We start from the raw sequence: 22,156 nt of genomic DNA on the forward strand, positions 1-22,156 counted from the left end.
GATTTTGTTTGGCCGCAGTACCAAACATGAGCACTAGATGACGTCATACCTGCCAACATTTGTCCATGAAAATTTGGGAGAACGGTGGGGTTAGGTTCGGGAGTGAGGTGTCTGAATAACACTGTTGAGAACCGGGTGTACTAGGGTATTAGTAACTGTACTATGAAGCTTGTTTCGGGCCGTACCAAAATGCTGAGGACTGGGGGAGGGTGGGTGATGGTTGAAATTACAGGAGTTTGCGGGGAGGGTGGCAGGAGATGGGTCTGAAATACCGGAGACTTCCGGAAAAAATGGGAGTTTTGACAGGTATGGGTGACATTCAGTTTGCACTGATGACAAAACGAAAGCGCCACCTACGTTTTGAAGAATATGAACTGCATTTTTCATCCTTTTGACATTATTTGTAAAGTAAACAACACAAGTAAAGAACAATTCTAAAGTAGTACGGGAAGTTTGGTGGTATTTGATTTGAAGTTATTGATTGCTGTAGCAAAGTAATGCTTCACGACTCTGACAAGTTTCCTTGTTGCAAATTAATAAATAACTGTTGCTCATTAATGTCTATCAAAAATCCATTATCTTTTATGGAAACCAGAAATGTTGAGCTTTCAAATGATATAGCTAGTCATAATTGCTTCATGTTTAGACTACAATAATATGAATTAAAAAGGTAACCTTAAAAGGTCCTACAGGTTGTGCGATGACAATCCATGCCTTTTAATCTATTACTTTTCCTAAGTAACAAAAACTGTAGAGAAATATGTATTTAGAGGTCTTAGACCTTTCCAACAATATATAGGCTCAGTTTCACAAACAGGACTAAGATTAAGCCAAAACTAGGCTTTAGTTAAATTAGGCTATTTAAGACACATTTATAAAAAATGGCCTTAGAAAAATATGACTGATGTGCACCTGGAGACAAAAAAATGACACTGACATATTTTAAGACATCTCACCGCAAGTTATTTTGAGTTGAGACAGATCAAACCTGCAATTTAATCTTGACTAGCCTTAAACCTTGTTTGTGAATCCGGGGGAGAGTTTGTCATGATTAGATTAGGATTTAATTGAAAAAATGTAGGTAACTTAAACGTCATGCTGGAGGGACAGTGACAGCTGAAGGATTAACTCTAAGAGAGTTGTAAAATTAGTATTTCCAAAAAACTGGAGTGTTTCATCAACAAAGATGAAAAATACATCAACACTGACTGACAGAAGCTTATTTGTAAAGTATAATAATGCACTGTATGGTGGCAGCTCGCTTACGAGTCGGAGTCGGAGCTTGATTCTCCATCACTGTGGCCTTCAGCCTTCCAGCGCTTCAGTCGGTCGATGAGCTCGGTGAGGTAGGACGTCTTCTTGGCATATTTCAAAATGAACTTGTGTTTCAAGAGCTCCTTTGCTGTTGGCCTCTGACAAATGTAGATAATGACACTTTAGTACCTTCATCAATCCACAAATACACCAGTATCAGGTTCACTAAAGCATGGACAGTGAATCACAATCATCAAAAATGATCCGCCTCTACTAAAAGCGTACTCACACTATGCCATCCGTACCGTGCCCAGGCCCGTTTCCCGGATCGTTTGAGAAGTGTGAGTGCGCTAAATTGGGCTCAGGCATGATTCACTTGGCCGGCCCTGGCCCGGTTGGAAGAGGTGGGCCTGAGCGCGGTTCACTTGGGCTTTGGCGCGGTACGCTTGTAGTGTGAGTGCAAAACACGCCAAAGCCCGAAACTGAAAGCGAGACGTGACTTTCATGGGGCTGTTTGATATGGATTTATTAATCATTCTTACTGTTCAGTGAACGCAAACTGCCGTAGTTTATTAAAGACGAGAACTCCTCACAGCACGACAGCTGCACCTTCAGCAGACCTCCTCATTCCTGCAGCACGAGGGCTTTATGATTGTTTATGAGCGCCAAAAGTGGCGGATCTGTTCAGCGAAATATCTGACTGCGTGTCCCCGCATCCCTAAGGACTGTTCGGCGAAATATCTGACTGCATGTCACTGTATAACAAACCACTGAAACGATATAAATAGAGAAATCTCCACTGTGCTGCTGAGTGAGAGAGCGCTTCTCACTGAACAGCGCAGCATTGATGGCGTAAGTGTGCCCAGGCCCGATTGTAGTGTGAGTGCGGGTCGTCAGGGGAGACGGGAGGGGGGACAACCGTGCTTTGGCCCGTTCGAGGCAACTGTACATAGTGTGAGTACGGCCTTAGCTCTAAAATAAAGCAGCTAAATTTACTTTCAATTCTTAAATCTATTTTGCATGAAGAAACAACATCACCACTTATCACAATCTGTGTGTGTGTGTGTGTGTGTGTGTGTGTGTGTGTGTGTGTGTGTGTTGGAGTGCGTTTATATGATGTAAAAATGTTTTTATAGCTGGTGGGTCAGAAGTTGTGGCAGAATTCACGGTCAAAATCACCCCAGAGTGGATGAAAACATCCCCAACAGCACACGAGGGTTAATGTTGTGTTGTTAAAAGCCTAACATAAGTAATACTCCTACACCTGAAAGTAATGCCGTGACTGTGCTTACAAAAGCAGGGTCTTTGTTGAGACAGGAGTCGACGAACTCTTTGAAGATCTTGGAGAAGTCTCCGTTCAGGGTGGGCGGTGTGTTTTTGGGGATGTGGAAGAGGACCCTCATTGGGTGCATGTCTGAGTTTGGCGGTTCACCCTTGGCCAGCTCAATAGCCGTGATGCCCAGAGACCAAATATCAGCCTAGCGCAAAACAAACACAACAACAAATGTTTAGATTTCTGAATCTTAGCATCTCTGGTGACCTGTATTGCAGACTGCACCTCTACGTTGTTTTCTTTGAGTTTAATTTTTTATTTCGACATCAGAGGTGCCCAATCATGTTCCTGAAGATCTACCCTCCGGCAGAGATCAGCTGCAACCTTGATCAAACACTCCTGTTTTTAATAACCAAGCGCTCCTTCAGATCCGACTTAGTTGGTTTAGTTGTGTTGATCAGGACTGGAGCTGAACTCTGCAGGAAGGCAGATCTCCAGGAACAGGACTGGGCACCCCTGCTCTACACCATTTCTGTTAGTGGTTTGGTCTTGACTGCAATCAGGCCCGGATTGGCTAATCGGGAGGACCGGGAGAATTCCCGGTGGGCCGGTCTGTTTTTTGGCCGCGAGGGCCGGTGTCCCTAGCTGCTTGCACTCTCAGCAGTCACACTTTTTTCATCTATTTGTTTATTTGGCCATAGCTTTACTTTTTTTATTTATTATTTTGCCGCAGCGCCGCTCTTTTTTTGCAAAATGCAGCCTGCAGGTTAACTAACGTTAATGATGATAATGTAATGTACGTATCGACCCCAAACAGCGGCACCTTAGTGAATATAAGAATTCGAATAATTGATATTAATGAATAATACACCTGCTCAATGAAAATCAAATGATTCACTACATTAATAAATCTGACATAACTTGATCAGAAATCTTAAAAGGGAGAAAAAGATTGAGCCATCAAAAGAAAGTAGTGTTGTGTCTTACGGGTCACAAGTCATTACTTATTTTTTATTGATGCATTTATAGCACCATTGTGGTCCAGTGGTACGCACGTTGCATTTCAACGCTGCGGACCAGTGTTCGATTCTCACCAGTAAAATTATTATTAATTTTTTTTTCATTTTTATTGTAAAGATATAATACTATAAGGGTTGTTGAAAATTTAAATTTCTAAAGCAGCTGTTTTCTTGAAAAAGAGGTGATAGCGAAATTAGAAACTGAATTTGAATCAGTCGTGAACTAAGGTGGGCCGGTCTGGCTTGAAACTCCAGGGCTGAAAATGAGTCCCACTCCGGCCCTGATTGCAATGTTTTTGTAAGATGGCATGGACCAAGGACACCACTATGGGTGGGTCAAAAAGTGAAGTTTGTTCTACTGTAAATGACATCAGGAGGATTTTGTACAACCTCTCATGTGGAAAGCCAATAAAACATGCATCGCTAAAAACAACAACAAATGTGTATATTTTAGATTGACTGCTTGGTTTTACGATTTCAAAAACTATATCTTTTTTATTTATTTATAATAATAATTATTATTATTAAGCAGAATCCTAAATAACAGCATATACATGATCCAAATGAACATAGTTATGCAAGCAACCCTTCTTAAAGAGACAGTTCACCCAAAAATAAAATGGTCAAGTCATCGTTTACTCTCACTTCTTCAAAACACAGATATTATGAAAAATGCTGACACTTATTGACTTCCATAGTAATTTATATTTCCTGCTTTTATTTCCAGCATTCTTCAAAATATCTTCTTTTTTCAAACAGATGAAAAGTGTTCAACAGATGAAAAGAAATTCATAAAGATTTAAAACCACATGAGGGAAAGTAAATGATGGTGATTTTCATTTCTGGTTGAAACAACAAATGCTATGAAGACATTAATATTGATTTTTATTGTTTTAAATGTATAAATCTAACATATTCACATGCTCTTTAAAGCTGAGATGAAGCTAGAAATACTCACAAATCTAGCAAGTTTAAAATGTAGTATTTTATTAAGACTTCAATGCTAAAACAGGGCCATGTTGTGTATTTTTGCCATTTAAATTTAAATCTTTAATAATTATTTATAATTATAGTTATTAATATTCATATTTTATTCAACTCTAATCTGGACATTTGATGTGAAAACTAAAAAAAAAAAAGAGAAGTTCACCATCTGTTAGAAATTCTTGATTTTATATTTTACAATGGTAAAAATTATCAATATCGTATTTTATTTATAAACAAAGCCAGACTCAATCTGTGGACTTTGTTAAGCTGTTTCTGCGCAGGATTTTTAAAAATAAATATCTGATTTCTGTAGAATAATTTTGAGAGTTTGAGCTGAAAACTTAAAATAAGTCTAAAAATAAAACTTTTTTTATTAACTTTTATGTAAGGGTTAAATTGCATATTCAATCAGCTTGTATTTGTTTAGTACAGCAGTAAAGAAAAAAATACTTTACTAATTGCATTGCACACAATTAAATATTCAATAATGTCATTATTCTAATATATATATATATATATATATATATATATATATATATATATATATATATATATATATATATAAATAATATAAGCAATATACATTTATAACTATAATATAACCAAAACAAATATGTTAAAAATTAATAAATATTTATATTTTGCACATTCAAGTAGAGTAAATAGATGGAGTGCCATGCTCAAGTTATTATTAAAACTCTTATCTCTAAAAATTGGTTAAAAACACTACTTAGCACTTTGAAAACATTGTTAAATTAAAGCTTAATCAGATGGTTTATCGTTTTAACAGAATAATTTCAGCATTGACATATGTGCATCTGCCACACATGTAGTCACATCACAAGATGAGCAGGACTATGACTGAACCAGTTCAGGTCGCATGTCATTTAAGGATCAGCAAAGTTCAGCCAATGTAGACTTTGTTCATCATTTGCATGCGTTTTTAAAGGCTTGTGCTGTGTAAACATATCAAGTGAGTTTAAAGCCTTCAGGCGTTAGACTCCACAGCATTTGCAGCTTTAGGAAATGTTTAATTGCATGTCATTTATATAGAGAGGAGGACTGTGAAGTAGTTCACCTCAGATCTTAAAAATAAAATAAACCGTTTTAAACAGTAGAGCTGTGACTCGGTGCAAGCCAACACACATCAGTGATTCAGCATTTACATTTCATAATGTTAAAGAGGTTTAATATGTATTAATTAGATAGTAACCTTACCATTTTGTTGGAGTGCAGTGAGTGCACTATTCTGTGCTTCTGAATGGCTGTGTTTACATTTCTGTCGTGTTTTGTCTGGTGCAAACAGCCAAATTGCTCACATAGAGTGTTGTTGGGACACGGGGTTACAATGTAATCTGCTCAGCTATTGTTTACATTCGTAATATTTACAGGCCTCAACAATAAGGACTGCCTGATGGCCCGGGGCCAGTGTGCGAGATGCTCGGGACAGTAGACAAGATCGTTACTGCCCCGACTGGCCTTGTTACTAAAGTTTCATTTACCTGCGACTATTTCTCAATTGCTTAGTCTTAGAATCGAGAAAACGCTTGTGGTTTTAAGCATTTAAATGCTACATTCTTGGCGATTTCATAAACACCATATTACTTTTCGGTTTCTCTTATGTGATTGGATGTTGTGACCACGTTATTTTTTTCGTAACCTGGCAACAACCAGTAGAGCGAAGAGGCGGCAACACTAAAAAAAATGTCTGCCTCTAGCGTCTTGGAAGCAAGAACTTAAATTTTTTTTGTGGGTACAGCACAACGAAAAAATGTGAAGTGATGTTTTGCACAGTTTGCCATCAGTTTGGCAAGTCAACCACATTTTGTTAAATAATTTAGATAATAATAATAATAATAATAAAAAAATACCAGCACATTTTCTATACTGCTCTTTTTCTTTGCTTAACACTTTGAATTTTGCTTGTTATACATTTAGAAACATTTTTAACTTCAACATTTAAATTCTAGATTTGCAGACATTATTTTTGATACATTATTTTAAATATATGGCAATAAAATGCTGTTAACTTTTGTTTTTGGTGGGGCCAGTGAAAATTTTCGGCCAGTAGAAAAAATCTTTAGTGTTGAACCCTGATTTATATTATTTGCTAATTAATAACCAGCTCATGTGGAACACTGGTTAAAGTGAGCACTGACCTTTGAGTCGTAGGCAGACTGTTGGATGACCTCCGGCGCCATCCAGAACGGTGTGCCCACAAACGTCTCCCTTTTGATCTGCGTGTCCGTCAGCTGACCCGCAACCCCGAAATCAGCCAGCTTCACCTCGCCAGACTCAGACAACAACACGTTAGCCGCTGCAACCATGTGAAGAGAAGACACAACAGAGAGAAACAGTTGAGACGGGAGATAGACAGCGATTCGGATAAATTCCGCTGACCTCTGTGAAGAAATATTCTTGGCCCCAACGTGACTAAAATTTCCTGCACTCACTGTTGATTTTCCTTTTTCTTGCTTGTGCCATGGCTCGCCAAAACGTGATAATCAATTATGTTTCCTTTAGTTTGTTCGGTTCGTTTTGCTTCTTAACAGGAACTGCTGCCTAATTGTCATAGCGACACCCGGTGGTTATTTATTGAATTACGTTCATTTTTGTATAGCGGGCCAGATTCTATTAATATTTATAAAAAGCCTCGCGGGCCGCCACAAAACGGATTGCGGGCCGTAGATGGCCCGTGGGCCGTAGTTTGGACACCGCTGACGTACACCATCGCAAACAGGCTTGCACTGAGTAAACTAATATCACTACTCATGAAAAATATTGCTATTAACATGATGTATGCATATAATAAGGTACAGTATGTGTCAAAAGCATCAGTGCAATATTAGACAGCACCCGTGAGAACAGCACAGTTATACCGCTAACAGATTCATTCATGTCAAGCAGTGCGTGCAGGGCCGACGAGCGCTCAGTGTATCTTTTGGTTATAAAAATGTATTTTCTTGTGATAACGGGATATCGTTGAGACATATTTTCTTCACGCTTGCATATATATATATATATATATATATATATATATTATTTTTTATTTTTTTTCTTGTTAGTTTGATAATTGTTGATTTGAAATGCAATAAATATGTTTGTATAAAACTTGTAGTAACGGTGCTTATAATCGGTGGGTGCGACTAAACTTTGTCTGATGCACCTAAATATTTAAAGCTAGGAGCACCGGTACTACCAAACAAAAAGGTTCATTTCGAGCCCTGAATTTGTTCGAAATAACACAAAAACCACCAGTTTTCATTATTTTTGTGAAATATACCTGTCCTGTATATTACATGAAAGTGTTTTTTAGCAACGTGGAACACATATATGCCTGTCAACATCTCAAAAAATGTGTTTTAGTTTTTCGTTACCCTTTAAATACATACTTATAAAGCAAATAAAGCAAAACAAACAAGCAAGCAGGCAAATAATATTCCCTAATATCCAACTGCATGAAGACCAAACACTAATCAGTGCAGATATTTGGAGACGAAGCAGCCGGAATCACCTCACCCTGGATAACTCAAACGAGTGGAAAAACAAACAGCAGTGGAAAAACAAAGAGGTCACACCCACTCACTCATCCACGCAGACACAGATATTCCTCACACGGAGACCAACGCTCTGCGCACACACACCTTTAATGTCCCTGTGGATTTTCTTCTCCGAGTGCAGGTAGTCCAGACCCTTCAAGATCTCCTTCAGCATGGTGGCGATCTGGTATTCATCAAAGGGCCCAGCTCGCAGCTGCAAACACATACACACACAGAGACAGACAGACAGACAGAAACAGCAGGTTGAGAGCACATGACAGCAGAATGTTCAGGAGCTGAAAAGGCTCAAATATAAAGTGAGATTTCTCACCAGGTCCAGCGCTGAGCCTCCTCCCAGATACTCCATAATGATCCATAGTTTACTACCCTGAAACAACAACAACAACAGACTTACACATCAAATCTTCCAGTCTTATTAATGCCATTGCTAACCAATTTGATCCCACCACTCGCAACTGTGACCATGTCTCTTTTTCTTATCTCAAGAAATTATAAACGTTGCTGCGGTTAAATTTGTGTAACTTTTAAAAATGAAAAAAAAAAAAAAGATTCATCAATGTCACATCTTATATAACTCCATGCATTTAGGTCATACATGCCAACATTCGGATCATAAAATCTGGGAGATTTTATCTAGGGGTGCATGCATGTGAAGTGAAGATGGAGTTTTCCGGGAGACAGAACAATACGAGAGAAGGGCAGGAGATGGGTCTGAAATACGGGAGACTCACGGGAAAAACGGGAGTGTTGGCAGGTATGATTTAGGCATGTAGACATGGTCAAGACGATCTGCTGCAGTTCAAACCGAGGATCAGAATGGGGAAGAAAGGGGATTTAAGTGACTTTGAACGTGGGATCGTTGTTGGTGCTGGTCTGAGTATTTCAGAAACTGCTGATCTACTGGGATTTTCATGCACAACCATCTCTAGCGTTTACAGAAAATGGTCTGCAAAAGAGGAAATATCCAGTGATGGTTACTTCCAGCAAGATAACATGGTGTAACTGTACATTCACACCGAAAGTCATTCATTTTCAATGAGAGCCGGCGGCGATAAGCGGCGCGGCACGTTTTCTTCAGCGTGGGCGTCAAGGAGAGTTGAAATCAAGTCAACTTCATGGAAACGAGCTATGATGCGATTCGGCGACAAGCAATCAGAATGAAGACGTCCACCGCTTGATAGCAGTTCAGAGAACACAGACCTGTGAACTTTGGTTCCGATCATAGTTGTTCCCAAGGGTTTGATGATTGCGGTCGCCGAATTTCCAATTATTTACTGTTTTCTCATAGGAACATGCATTAAATAACTTACTGGCGAGTTACTGATGTTCATTAATGTTATATAAATTTATCTTAAAAAAGTGGGAATCTCACGTGACGTGACAGTACAAAACAGTACTGCTGCTTCAGGATATTTCAGACATATGGACACATATTGGATAAAAAGAGCAAAGCCACAATACACGCAACTTGATCTTCCATTGTTGTATGAATTTGATAAGAGCGCAACATTTTCACGCTAGAAACATGTTTAATGCAGGAATGTAACTGATAATGCTGCAACGGCTCCTTTAAATACGAGATAAAGGTAGCGGGTTTTGACGCTCTCGCCGCCGGAGCTGAAGGCAGACAGCGTTGTCACCAGGGCGGCCAGAGCGACATTGGACACTCTCGCTGCTTTCGGTGTGAACGTACGGTAATAAATAATCTCAGACTGGTTTGTTGAACATGACAATGAGTTCGCTGTAGTCGAATGGCCAGATCTCAATCCAATAGAGCAGCTTTGGGATGTGGTGGAACGGGAGATTGGCATCATGGATGTGCAGCCGACAAATCTGGAGCAACTGCGTGATGCTATCATGTCAATAGGGAGCAAAATCTCTGAGGAATATTTCCAGTACCTTGATAAATCTATGCCAAGAAGGATTAAGGCAGTTCTGAGTGTAAAAGCGCGTCTAATTTAGTATTAGTAGGGTGTACCTAATAAAGTGGCCGGTGAGTGTATTGAAAAAATATGTCATTACTCTTAAAAGTATGTGCCAAGCATTTTTGTGTGTTTGTTTATCCAGATTTGACCAATCAGATGAGGCATTTATCTTCATCTTCACCTCTCCAGCAACCCTAACCTTAACCTAAAGCAGAAAATAAACACTAATGCCAAGAGACAAGAGAGGAAAATGACACCAGCCAATGAGAATCAGGATTTACGGTGAAGTTTCCAGTCATTTTTGCTGTTTTAAAGTCTAAATGTTAAGTAATAAGCTCAGAATAAATCTATTACCTGTTTATTTTAGTATGATAATACTGATAATACATACGTTTTTTTTTTAATTGCTGATAAAATAGCATTTTTTAAAGCTATAACATAAGAAGAACACTCAACAACAAGATTGCATATGTTCCCAGTATCGTTCAACCCTAAAATGAACACTCAATGTGCCATCAATGTGTACACACACACACACACACACACACACACACACACACATACACACAAAGAGGCCAGACAAAATCTATGAGCATACGTTCTGGCTGGCAGGCTTCCAGAAATACAGGTATTGTGACATAGCACAAAGGGTTTGGTCATGAATCATCGGTGGCATCAAATCTTTGCAGGCAAACAACTTCAAAACTCGCCATTAAAATCATCCCCAGACATCTTTTGTGTTCATTTCCATCTAAAGTCAGTCATGCGTACTGCGCATGTGCTGGAGTCGCACACAGTGATGACGATATGATAATACTGCAGTACTTCATCCTCAAATTACAGCCGATGCCAAGCGTTTTACAAACACGAGCACCGCAACTCAGAGCAGAACATATTTCAGGGCTGTGAGTTAAAGCTGCACAATATATCGGTTTAGGCACCAATATCGTAATGTGAGCATCCGCAATATTCGCATCTGCAATGTTGAGTTGGAAAAACAGCTGACCAGGAGCCACAGAACAGGAGAGTCACTGCAGAGTTCAACCATAATGGAGTGTGTGTGTGTGTGTGTTTCTGTGCTTTTTATTTAAGGAGGACAATGAAAAGTGAGGGGAAAAGGAATAAAATAAATTAATAAATGAAAAAAGATAAGATGATTGAAAACTGGAGTGAAATTGTTCACAGGTTATTGAAGTATTAAAGGTATGACAAGGTGAAGTGGAATTATAGACACGACAAATTTGAATTGGATGAACATTTCTTAGTCTTCTGCCTCACCCAGAAGACAAAAATACATATAAATTAGAGGTGTGAACCTACACTGGTCTCACGGTTCGGTTACGATTATCATGCCATCAATTCGGTTCAATTTAATATCACGGTGCATTGACCATGCTTTCCATACACAGTTTTAGTTTTTTTTTCACAGAACGATTCTTATTTAAAAAAATAAATAAATAAAATTTTATATATATATATATATATATATATATATATATATATATATATATATATATATATATTAGGGATGTAACGGTATTGTAAATACCGTCATATCGCAATAGCAATTTTTTTTCAATATTATCGTAGTCGCATGACTCGGTAGAACTATAGGTCTTCTGAGAAAATTTGCTCAGGCGAATGAAGCGAACGGGAGGTAGCGAAAACCACAATTCCCATCAGCCCAGGCGTGGCCATCATCCTTTGCGGTCTGTTGTCGCTACAGATCCAGTAATGCGGAAATGCAGTGTGCTGCTAGTAGCGGGGATGAAAAAGAGCTGGAAATGATCGAATCTAAAGCGGGTTTTAAATCGGATGTGTGGAAGCATTTCGGTTTCTTCCTAAAAAGGGAGGGTGTTGTTGTCGCCGTGCGCGTACTGAATAGAGATGTTGTCGCGCATTCTGATCAGCTGTGTTGTCGCGTGCGTACTTTAAAGCCGGACGGAGGGTATGTCGCGTCGCGGGGGCACTTTTGATCATTTTGGAAGGGCACTTTCTATCCAAGACTGAAAAGGGCATGTGCACTGCACAGGTTGAGCCCTATGTGTGCATGTGCCTGCAAGTTGGGGAATATGACTAATAACAGTCATGGGGACTGCAGAAACACAGCGCACTGTTGTTGATTGATGCAGACATTGACTTGTACCGCAAAGAGACCTCTATCTCACTCATGGTTTGTCCTCTCAAGTGGTGGAAAGACAATGCACAGCGTTACCCCCTGCTGTCAACCTGGGCCAAGTCATATCTCTGTCCCAGAAACCTCAGTCCCAAATGAGAGGGTTTTTTTTTTTCTGTTGCAGGGGACATTGTAAATATCCAGAGATACCAGCTTTTACCAGATTATACTTATATGATAATTTTCATTAAAACCCATCTCTATCTAAGTGAGTGAGTGATTAAATGTTGAATGTGATGAGTTTTCAACAATACTAAATTGAAACTTTATTTTTTTACATGGTTTAATAATTTTTTGTTATTAAAATTGAAAAATTGAAGTTCCTGTTTCAAAGCTTACAGATAGATGGCTAATTTGTATGTCATTGACACTTTTGGCACTTTTTTGGGGTATTTTCATTAGTTTTGTTTTTTCTGTAAATGATTCAATAAATACCGTACCGTGACATTCATACCGAGGTATTACCGTACCGTGAAATTCTGATACCATCACATCCCTAATATATATATATATATAAAACGGTATAAATGTGCTGTTCTCACAAGTGCCGTCTAATATTGCACTGATGCTTTTGACATGTACTGTACCTTATTATATGCATACCTCATGTTAATAGCAATACCGGTCTTTTTAGGTGTAGCGATAATAGTTTACTCAGTGCAAGCCCGTTTGCGATGGTGTACGTGGTGCTACATTTGACATATAGCTGCCACTTGCACAGCGGACAGCATCTGGCGATTATATGAAGGATTAAACTGAAGCTCTCGTGCTAGATGTGGCAAACAGTTACCTGAAAACTCCATCCCACAGACTTTTCATAGCGGACTTGAAGCCAATGGAAGTCTTCCACTCTTGGAAAAGTGTAGATGGTTGATTAACATTCAGCACATGGTCACTACTAAGATGTGTCATTATTTGTAACTGTAGATGCCATGGTTTCTAAAACTAAATCTGTCAATGTTATCTTCATTCTCATCTTCAGCGCTTTACAATATTTTGCGGTAGTAGCTCTCTCTGTCATCCGAAGCCAGAAGGCGCTGAGTGATTGACAGCTGATATTAACCAATCATTCACGTTCAGTGCTAGAGCAGTGGTGGGCCAATAAGAAGAGCGCGAAGGCGGGGCAAGCATTACGGACTTGGCTTTGTTTACTGCAGGAAGTTGACATGACAACTGTTTTAAACCATTCCTGAGCGCTGCGTTTCCCATTTCAAGTGCAGACAAAGAGCTTAGAGATGCATTCTGTGTGAATGTCTCCCAAATCAGCCCATGTGCTGAACACTTTGCAGTAAAAACTGGTCGCACACAACAATTTTAGGCACTCGCAGATATGCTCCCACATATATTTTAAGGTCGCATAGATAAAATTTCGGGCGCACATTCGACCAAAATTGTCGCAATTTTGAGCCCTGTAGAGTGTGTATGTAAAGTTTAACCTCAAAATACCACACATAATGTTTTATAACTTTTTGAATCTGACCCTTTTGTGCTTTGATAAATATAGTGGCGTTTTGGTGACTGTCGCTTTTAATTTAAACAAGATTGTGCTCTATTCAGAAGCAGGCGGAGAAACGGATGCCTGTGTGTCAGCATAGCAACAAGGCTATCGTCCTATGCTAATGAGGGAGAGGTTGCTAGTGGGCGGGGCTTTTTGATGACATGTACAAAGGGAGAATGTCAAGCCAAGTGTTTCTGCAGACTGTTTTTATCAAGTATTTTAAATTATATAAAATACAATTAATACATTTTTACCATTACAAGCTGGTTATATGCACACACTGCTGCCACCCAACTGTGTTTAAACCCCTTATAAAAGTGACTTTTGCATAATAGGTCCCCTTTTAACATATGTGAAACACAAGTCAATCCATACCTTTAGGTAAGAGCCGTAGTATTTGGTGACGTGAGGACTATCACACTGGCTGAGGACTGTGATCTCCTGCTGGATGTCTTCGATTTCATCTTCTGCTTCCTCCAGATCGATGGTCTTGATGGCCACTACGTTCTGAGTCTGCCGGTCGATACCTTTAAACACCTCACCGAACGACCCCTTGCCGATACGGTCCAGTTTCGTGAACAGCTCCTCAGGATCTGTTCGACTGTTCTGAAACACAAAAGAAAATGATAGGAGAAACTAGTTACGTCACTGCTGGAATTCGGTACCAATTGGTCCTGAAATATTAAAAATGTCAATTTCCCGCTAACATTTGAGCGCTGTTGAGTGCGTTGGTAAACAGCGCTGAGTTGCCGTTGTGTTCACATGCTCAACAGAATTGACTGTGATTGGCCATGAAGGTCATCAGTTCACCAAACTCACTGCTGTTTACTGAATTGAAACACAGATACAGCAATTTAAAGTCACATCGATCAGCTGGTTTGTCTATAAGCTGACATACGAGTGATCCGCTGATGAATCGTGGCTTTAAAACACTTTAGTGTTCCTGTATCTCTTTTGACACTCAGTAAACAGAGGTGAGTTCGGTGAACCGTCACAGCCAATCACTGTCATTTCAGTTGAGCACGTGAACACAATGGCAAATCAGCGCGGCCAGTTTGGAATAAAAATTACAACAGAACAACAGCACAGATAAATAACCTTAGACAGAATGAATTAAAATATTAAGGTTAAAAAAAAATTTAAAGTTAAAATAAAATATATTCATACACATTTAGTTTTTATTTAAAGTAGGGTAAGGCTAAAATTAATACCCCACAACAAAAACTACCTGGCGAGGCAGTGGCGCAGTAGGTAGTGCTGTCGCCCTACAGCAAGAAGGTCGCTGGTTCGAACCTCGGCTCAGTTGGCGTTTCTGTGTGGAGTTTGCATGTTCTCCCTGCCTTCGCGTGGGTTTCCTCCGGGTGCTCTGGTTTCCCCCACAGTCCAAAGACATGTGGTACAGGTGAATTGGGTAGGCTAAATTGTCCGTGGTGTATGAGTGTGTGTGTGAATGTGTGTGTGGATGTTTCCCAGAGATGGGTTGCGGCTGGAAGGGCATCCGCTGTGTAAAAACTTGCTGGATAAAGTTGCGGTTCATTCCGCTGTGGCGACCCCTGATTAATAAAGGGACTAGAAAATGAATGAATGAATGAACAGAAACTACCTTATCTAGTTTGTATGCATGATTTCTAATGACAGCACCAAGACTTCTAGGCATTGAATGAACAAAATGGCTTCATTTTGCAACATATATCTTATATTCCTCTAAAATGACCCCTCTTTTAGAGCTGCTCAGAGATGCTCAACTTAATGTCTCATCAGAATTCCCCATGTGTTTAATTGGATTCAGATGAGAAGATGTATTTATAATAATATAATATATTAACATAGATGTTTATGTGTGTGTGCATATGATTAGTTTCTGCATTTATTCATTCATTTTCTTTTCAGCTTAGTCCCTTCATTAATCTAGGGTCGCCACAGTGGAATGAACCGCCAACTTATCCAGCATATTTTTTACGCAGTGGATGCCCTTTCAGCTGCAACCCATCTCTGGATAACATCCATACCAACTCATTCACACTCACACACTACAGACAATTTGGCTTACCCAATTCACCTGTACCACATGTCTTTGGACTGTGGGGGAAATCGGAGCACCCGAAGGAAACCCAAGCGCACACTGGGAGAACATGCAAACTCTTCACAGAAACACCAACTGACCCAGCCGAGGCTTGAACCAGCGACCTTCTTGCTGTGAGGTGACAGCACTACCTACTGCACCACCGCGTCACCTTATTTATTTATATTATATACATTTATATATGATTTTATATATAGAGCTTTAAGAATATACGATAATGGACACAATGAGAACATTTACAAGGACCCCAATACACTGATTGTAATACGATTATGACAATGCATATAATAAATGTAATTTAATCACACGTCTGCGATACGTATATGGGGTATATGCCGAAGCATGCTAATAGGACTTTTAATTTGCCAGTAACCTGGGTTTAGCTCTTTCGGCGAAGTGAATGCCAATGCAAAAACCGGCCCGTTTAAGGTCTGTTTTCTTTAAAAATCAGCGATCTCCACTAGCTGAGTGATATCCGATTTAATGGGTCTCAGATTGTATAAAAAGCACTGCATTAAATTACATTTTCCCCGCCATATCTTTATAATATGAGCATTTATTTTACCCTAGTATATTCAATGGAGCTTCTGCGTTAGCCTGCCGATTCTGACAGGCGCGTGCGAGTAAACAGCTTTTTGTCTCGTTTTACGCTTGAGCAACCAAATAAATGCTAAAGTTTATTTAACTGAATGTATTTTAATGACATTACAACATCGATGCTGTATGAGGGACCGTATAAAATGGAAAAAAGTTCACAATAACAGGTCACCTGAAGTGTATCAGCATGGGAACAGCACTAGCTCGGCATATACCCTATTGCACACACATATCATGATAATTTTGTGATATATTGTGCAGCGCAGCCCAACTAATATTGTAAACAGTGGAAACAGTGGAAACAGTGTAGGTCCCCCCCCCCAACCCCCCCCCCCCTTAAAAAAAAAAAAAAGCCATAGCAAGCCGTCCCCATGCAGAGGAAATGTGCCATATGTGGCCTATATGCATTTTATAATATACAGTCTTGCCTTGTCCTGGAATAGAAACACCCTCTCTCTACAAATTATAAATACCACAAGCCTCCATCTATATCTGTGTCTGAAGTTGTTCATTCATCCACTGTTCACAGACGGAGTTGAACTGAAAGAAAAATCTGTGCAGGACTTTCCATTGAAAAACAGATTGAAAATTTCTGTGGTATCTTTCACTACCAAATCAGCCAAATTCCAGATGTTTGTCATGTTTCATATCATTTTTTTTTAAATCTATGGAAAGGTAGCACATGTAAATGGTCGCTTAGGTCCCATTAACACATAAAGGGCTCTATTTTGACGGTCTATGCGCAAAACACAGGGCGCAAACGCTTTCAGGGCATGTCAGAACGCATTTTTACTAATATAAGGGCGGAAAAATCTGCTTTTCGCCGTAGTGCATGGTCTAACAGGGTTGAGCTTATTTTCTTAATTAGTTATAGGTGTGTTTTAAGAATAAACTAATCAGAGTCTCATCTCCCATTCCCTTTAAGAGCCAGCAGCGTCAAGCCATAAGCGCATTTGCTATTTACATGATGTAAAGTAAGTGCAAGTGGAAAAACTGAACGCTTCACTAGCAAGAAAAAAGTTAAACAGAGCATCTACCGCGCGAGAATGATAAATGATCTACTTTCACTTTTGTTCTTGGATTGGGAAACCTTTACGCACAGACATCAATTAGCCTATAAATAATTAATTTCGTCTGTTAAGCGCAAATATTTGTTTCAAAACTATTTCTAAATTCAGTTTCAGCAAACGAATAAATGAACAATAATGACCAAGTGTGTTCAAAAACCTGAGTTATATCCAAATACACATGCTGTGCCCAATATGGTCCTAAAACCTGCAGGTGGACAAATCTAAGCTTGTTTTTAATAAAACAAATATAAATATGGATATAATAAATAATACTGCTAATAATAATAACATTATACAAAAGCAAATTGTTATGAATGAACTGAAAAAGCCTCCCGAGATGAAGAAGACACAAAAGCAGTGATTTTTCATATTTATGTAGTCTAGAAAATAATATGTTTTGTAATATTTTAATCCTTTATATATTTATCCTATATATATTCTTATTGTATACTATATATCCTTAATATTTTATTTTTTTATATATGTAAAGATATTTGCGTATTGCTCTACATCTTGTGTGTATTAAGCAGTCTGTAACTCTGCGCTGGACTTTAGACCTGGTTTATTTTGGTCTATTGAAAAATCTATTATAGTTTCTCAAAATAGCAACGCGCCAGCAGTGCGCCTCAGAACGCCTTCCTTTTTAGAGCAGAACGCCTATGGGCGCACATATGAGCGCTAATGCATTTGCTATTTAAACAGCGTAGTGCAACGCCTCAAAACCACTCTTGCGCCAAGCAGAAATTAGCAAACAAGTATTGCGCCGCGCTTTGCGCCGGGTGTATAATAGGGCCCAATGTGTTTTTTGTAGTAAAAGGCACGGGTATTGGTAGTAAGAATTTTGCAAACTGCTTATGTCTATTCTAGAGCTCGGAGATAAAAAGTCAAAAAGTCAATTAGCAAAAAAAAAAAAATATTCCTGACATCACACGCTGCCAAAGATTAAATTTTGGGAAGAGATGGCGTCAGGAAACAGTTGGGAATTACTTTAGAAAACCAGCGTGATCTGGTGATGAGGCATTATTTATAGCATTTAAATTATAGTCCTGAAGCACCCCCCCTCCCCCCTCCTGCTTTCACTTCTCATTGTAACGGAGGGAGCAATTCGATTGTGAATGAATCTCCATCATGAATGACTCGTTCACTTAGCCATATAATACAAGCCAATAATACAAGTTTCTGGCACCGCAGCATCTTGTTGTAATATTTCATTTACATTGATTGCTTATTTTATTTAAAAAAAAAAAAAACTAGCATAAGCCGAGTGTTTATTGTGAGTTGGTGCTACTTTGCCTTATGGTCGGTGCAGTAAGAGACTGTATTATCATCAATAGTTGTTGAGTTCGTAACATGCAAAAACAGAAAAAATGAAACCTTACCTATGAAATGTTTTGCCTTTGAGATTTGTTTTCTTTGTTTGCTCATTACTACACTACAGCATCTTCACATTGGCTTAAGTCTTGACTTGTGCGGTTGAATGACATTTGCCCTCGGGCACTGTACACATGCGGTGGTGCTATTGACGCATGCTCAGGGTCCATATGCGATATCTAGTGTATATATCTATGGCCTTAAATGGACTTCAGTGCTTCTTCACTAACACAGTTGATTCAAAAGTTGCCTAGCAACATAAAAAGTGTAAAGCACAGCTCTTTTTTTAAAGTCAACCAATAAGGCAGCATGGCGAGCTTCACGTTTTCAAAACTCAAAAGCAGATTCTGTGTGATCGACGCCATAATGCATCCTGCTTCACTGCCTGCGTCCTTCAGATAAACCCCTGTGCACAAACCGCAACGTTAATGACAGGGCTATCTGTATGCTAACAAGCTCACAAGGGGGTGTGTATGTACCCCCACAAGATTTATCAGCTGGATGCATTTCCTCCACTGAGGGCTTTCAAACGCATGAAACAGCAGAAAGGCAGATCCCCTCAGGGACTGCAGAAAAGCATTTGGGATAATGCACAAGGGTACAAACTGCATGACACGACAAGCTTTCATCCGAGTGTGCTGTTCCTGTCCGGCTGACTCAGGTGCAAACCATGGTAAAACAGAGACGGAAACACCCAGACTCTACGCCCAGGACTATGACACTCCTTCACGGCGCTATTAAAACATCACTTGAGTGAATGGACAACTGTGTGGCCATTTTAATAGGACAAGACTGGGGAAAACTCACTAAATAAACACTCCAAAGGCACGTCACAAGTGTTACATTAATGAGCAAACCTCTGCATAATGATTAACAATACAACCAGGAATGTACTTTTCTGCTTAGTTGTCACAGCAGAGTAGTCACTGAGAATGTGTGTGTGTGTGTGTGTGTGTGTATTCAGTGCTATGCATGTGAGAGCTCAGTTGTTTTCTCTTATATGGTGAATTTTCAAAATGACCCATTAGTGAGGACATTTCACTTGACCTCACTGTTAATAATGCTTACAAATCCGCACAGGTTATTATTTGCATGTTGTCTGTGAGGGTTAGGGAAGGGTTAGGCCATAGACAATGTCACGTACCTGAAATAAAACCACTGAAAGTCTACATAAGTCATCACAAAGATAGGAAAGAAATGTGTGTTTGAGTGTGTTTTTGTGACATTAGACACAAATTAGTATAATAACATGGTTTGACATGGTATTACAGGAGAAGGTGACTTACGAGGACACTGCTCATGTCCCCATTTTTCCAAATCCTACAACATTAGATTTTTTTCCCCCCTTTACCACAGATAAACAGGAAAATACAAACATTTATTCTCACATAATTAGTCATGATTAATCATTATTAAGCAGGACTAGTTTGTATAGTATAAACACTATTACGCCTATGAAATGTCCCCACAATTCCCTAAAACCAACTTCTCTGTGTGTTTTTCTACATGAAGAAGCATCTGCCTGGCCGTGGTGTTCTGCATCAGTGACTTTTCTGTTTGTTGTCAAAAAAATGTAGAGGTGAAGCCCTGATCTTCAACCCCAAATAACACTAAATAATGTTGGTTTAATATATAATAATATAAAATATGGTTTATAGCTTTTTTTCAAGTGCCGTAATGTGATTAACTGCGGCTAACTTCATCCACAATAAAAATGTATAACTTTTATAATTGTTTTGTATTATTTAAATTTACTAAACATATGTGCATACTGTGTGTATTTTTGTGCATTTAAATATATGCATGACTAAACTGCATATATTTGTTTGTTATATATAATATATTATTATTTACACAAAACTTTTATGTCAGGGAAGTAATTTAATCTACATTATCTTTATTTAAATATATTTCCCCTTAAATATTTCCAAGATATAGCCCATGTCATTCATTAGTCTATGCCTTTTACTTGACCTGTTATGGTTAGTAATGTAACTCTAATGTGTTTCTATAAATTGGGCACGAAAACAACAAATAAGAACTTGTGGCTTATATGAAGGGCAAAGGCCTCTAGATGACGCTTATTTTACCCAAATAAAATATGATCATGCCTTGATATTTAATGATTTCATTAGGACAGTAAGGTCTGACTTTGCTTAGACTAAAGTCTCATCACTGAACAGAAATAATGTCCAGTATAGAATATAAAGTCCTGCTGCAGTGGAGACAGAATGAATATTGTGTCTGACTCCATCATGAGCTTGGAGGACTGCATCCATACATCTCTGACATGACTCAAATCACTGATTAATAAAGTCATCTGGAATGAAGAAGAAAGCAATAAGCAGGACTCCCAGAGCTCATCAACTCTTTTGATTCATCTTCAACGCCTCCTCCTTCATCTTACCCCAGACATGCTCAATAACGTTCATGTCTGGTGACTGGGCTGGCCAATCCTGGAGCAGCTTGACCTTCTTTGCTTTCAGGAGCTTTGATGTGGAGGCTGAAGTATGAGAAGGAGCGCTATTCCGCTGGAGAATTGTCCCTCTCCTGTGGTTTGTAATGTAATGGGCAGCACAAATGTCTTGACACCTCAGGCTGTTGATGTTGATCATCCACTCTGCAGATCTCTCGCACGCCCCCATACTGAATGTAACCCCAAACCATGATTTCTCCTTCACCAAACTTATGAATCTTGGGTTCATGATGCTTTCAGTAGGTCTTCTGCAGTATGTGTGATGATTGGGATGCAGGTCAACAGATGATCCATCAGAAAAATCCACCTTCCAAATGATCAACTAGAAGTCAAGATATTATATGTTGCCCTCTGTTTAAGCAGTCATACCCTACTGTCCTAATTAAATCATTAAAAATCAAGGCATAATCATATTTTATTTTAATATATAAATAAATAATGTTAATTTAGAGGCGTTTGCCTTTAATATCAACCACTTCTTCTGATACCAAATGATCAACTAGAAGTCAAGTTATTATTTGCTGTTCCTAAAACTTGGATAGTCATTGGCTGCTAATATGATTTATGATGATAGAATAGTACTTTTCTGAAATGATATTACTAAGGAGAAATTCTGAATATGTGTATGTAAAACCAACTTTACCCCAATATCATCATCATTAAACAATTCATGACTGAGGATGAAATCTTCTATGGATAGTAAGAACAGATGCTTTTCTTGTCAACAACATTCTTATGCTCCACTTAATAAAAAATGCTGTCAAATTTTACAGCACAATTGTATTAATTAATTTACAATGCACTAGTAAATTTTAGAGTATTACTGGCAACCAAAATTGCCAGTAATACTCTAAATTTTACAGCAAT

General features: G+C 38.8%; 1 protein-coding gene across 2 annotated transcripts in view; it reads right to left on the bottom strand.

Annotated features, from left to right (window-relative positions):
* The window catches only part of stk26 (serine/threonine protein kinase 26), a 30,187-nt gene that overhangs the window by 5,368 nt on the left and 2,663 nt on the right, over window positions 1–22,156 (bottom strand). For both annotated transcript variants that reach the window (XM_087299099.1, NM_001127477.1), the window contains 6 exon segments: window positions 14,068–14,298; window positions 8,404–8,460; window positions 8,178–8,286; window positions 6,693–6,850; window positions 2,547–2,732; window positions 1,267–1,412 (listed from right to left, as the gene is read on the bottom strand). In XM_087299099.1, coding sequence (XP_087155225.1) covers window positions 1,267–1,412; window positions 2,547–2,732; window positions 6,693–6,850; window positions 8,178–8,286; window positions 8,404–8,460; window positions 14,068–14,298 — 887 coding nt within the window.

Source organism: Danio rerio, chromosome 21, assembly GCF_052040795.2.
Source record: "Danio rerio strain M-AB ecotype USA chromosome 21, GRCz13ab, whole genome shotgun sequence".
Lineage (NCBI taxonomy): Eukaryota > Metazoa > Chordata > Actinopteri > Cypriniformes > Danionidae > Danio > Danio rerio.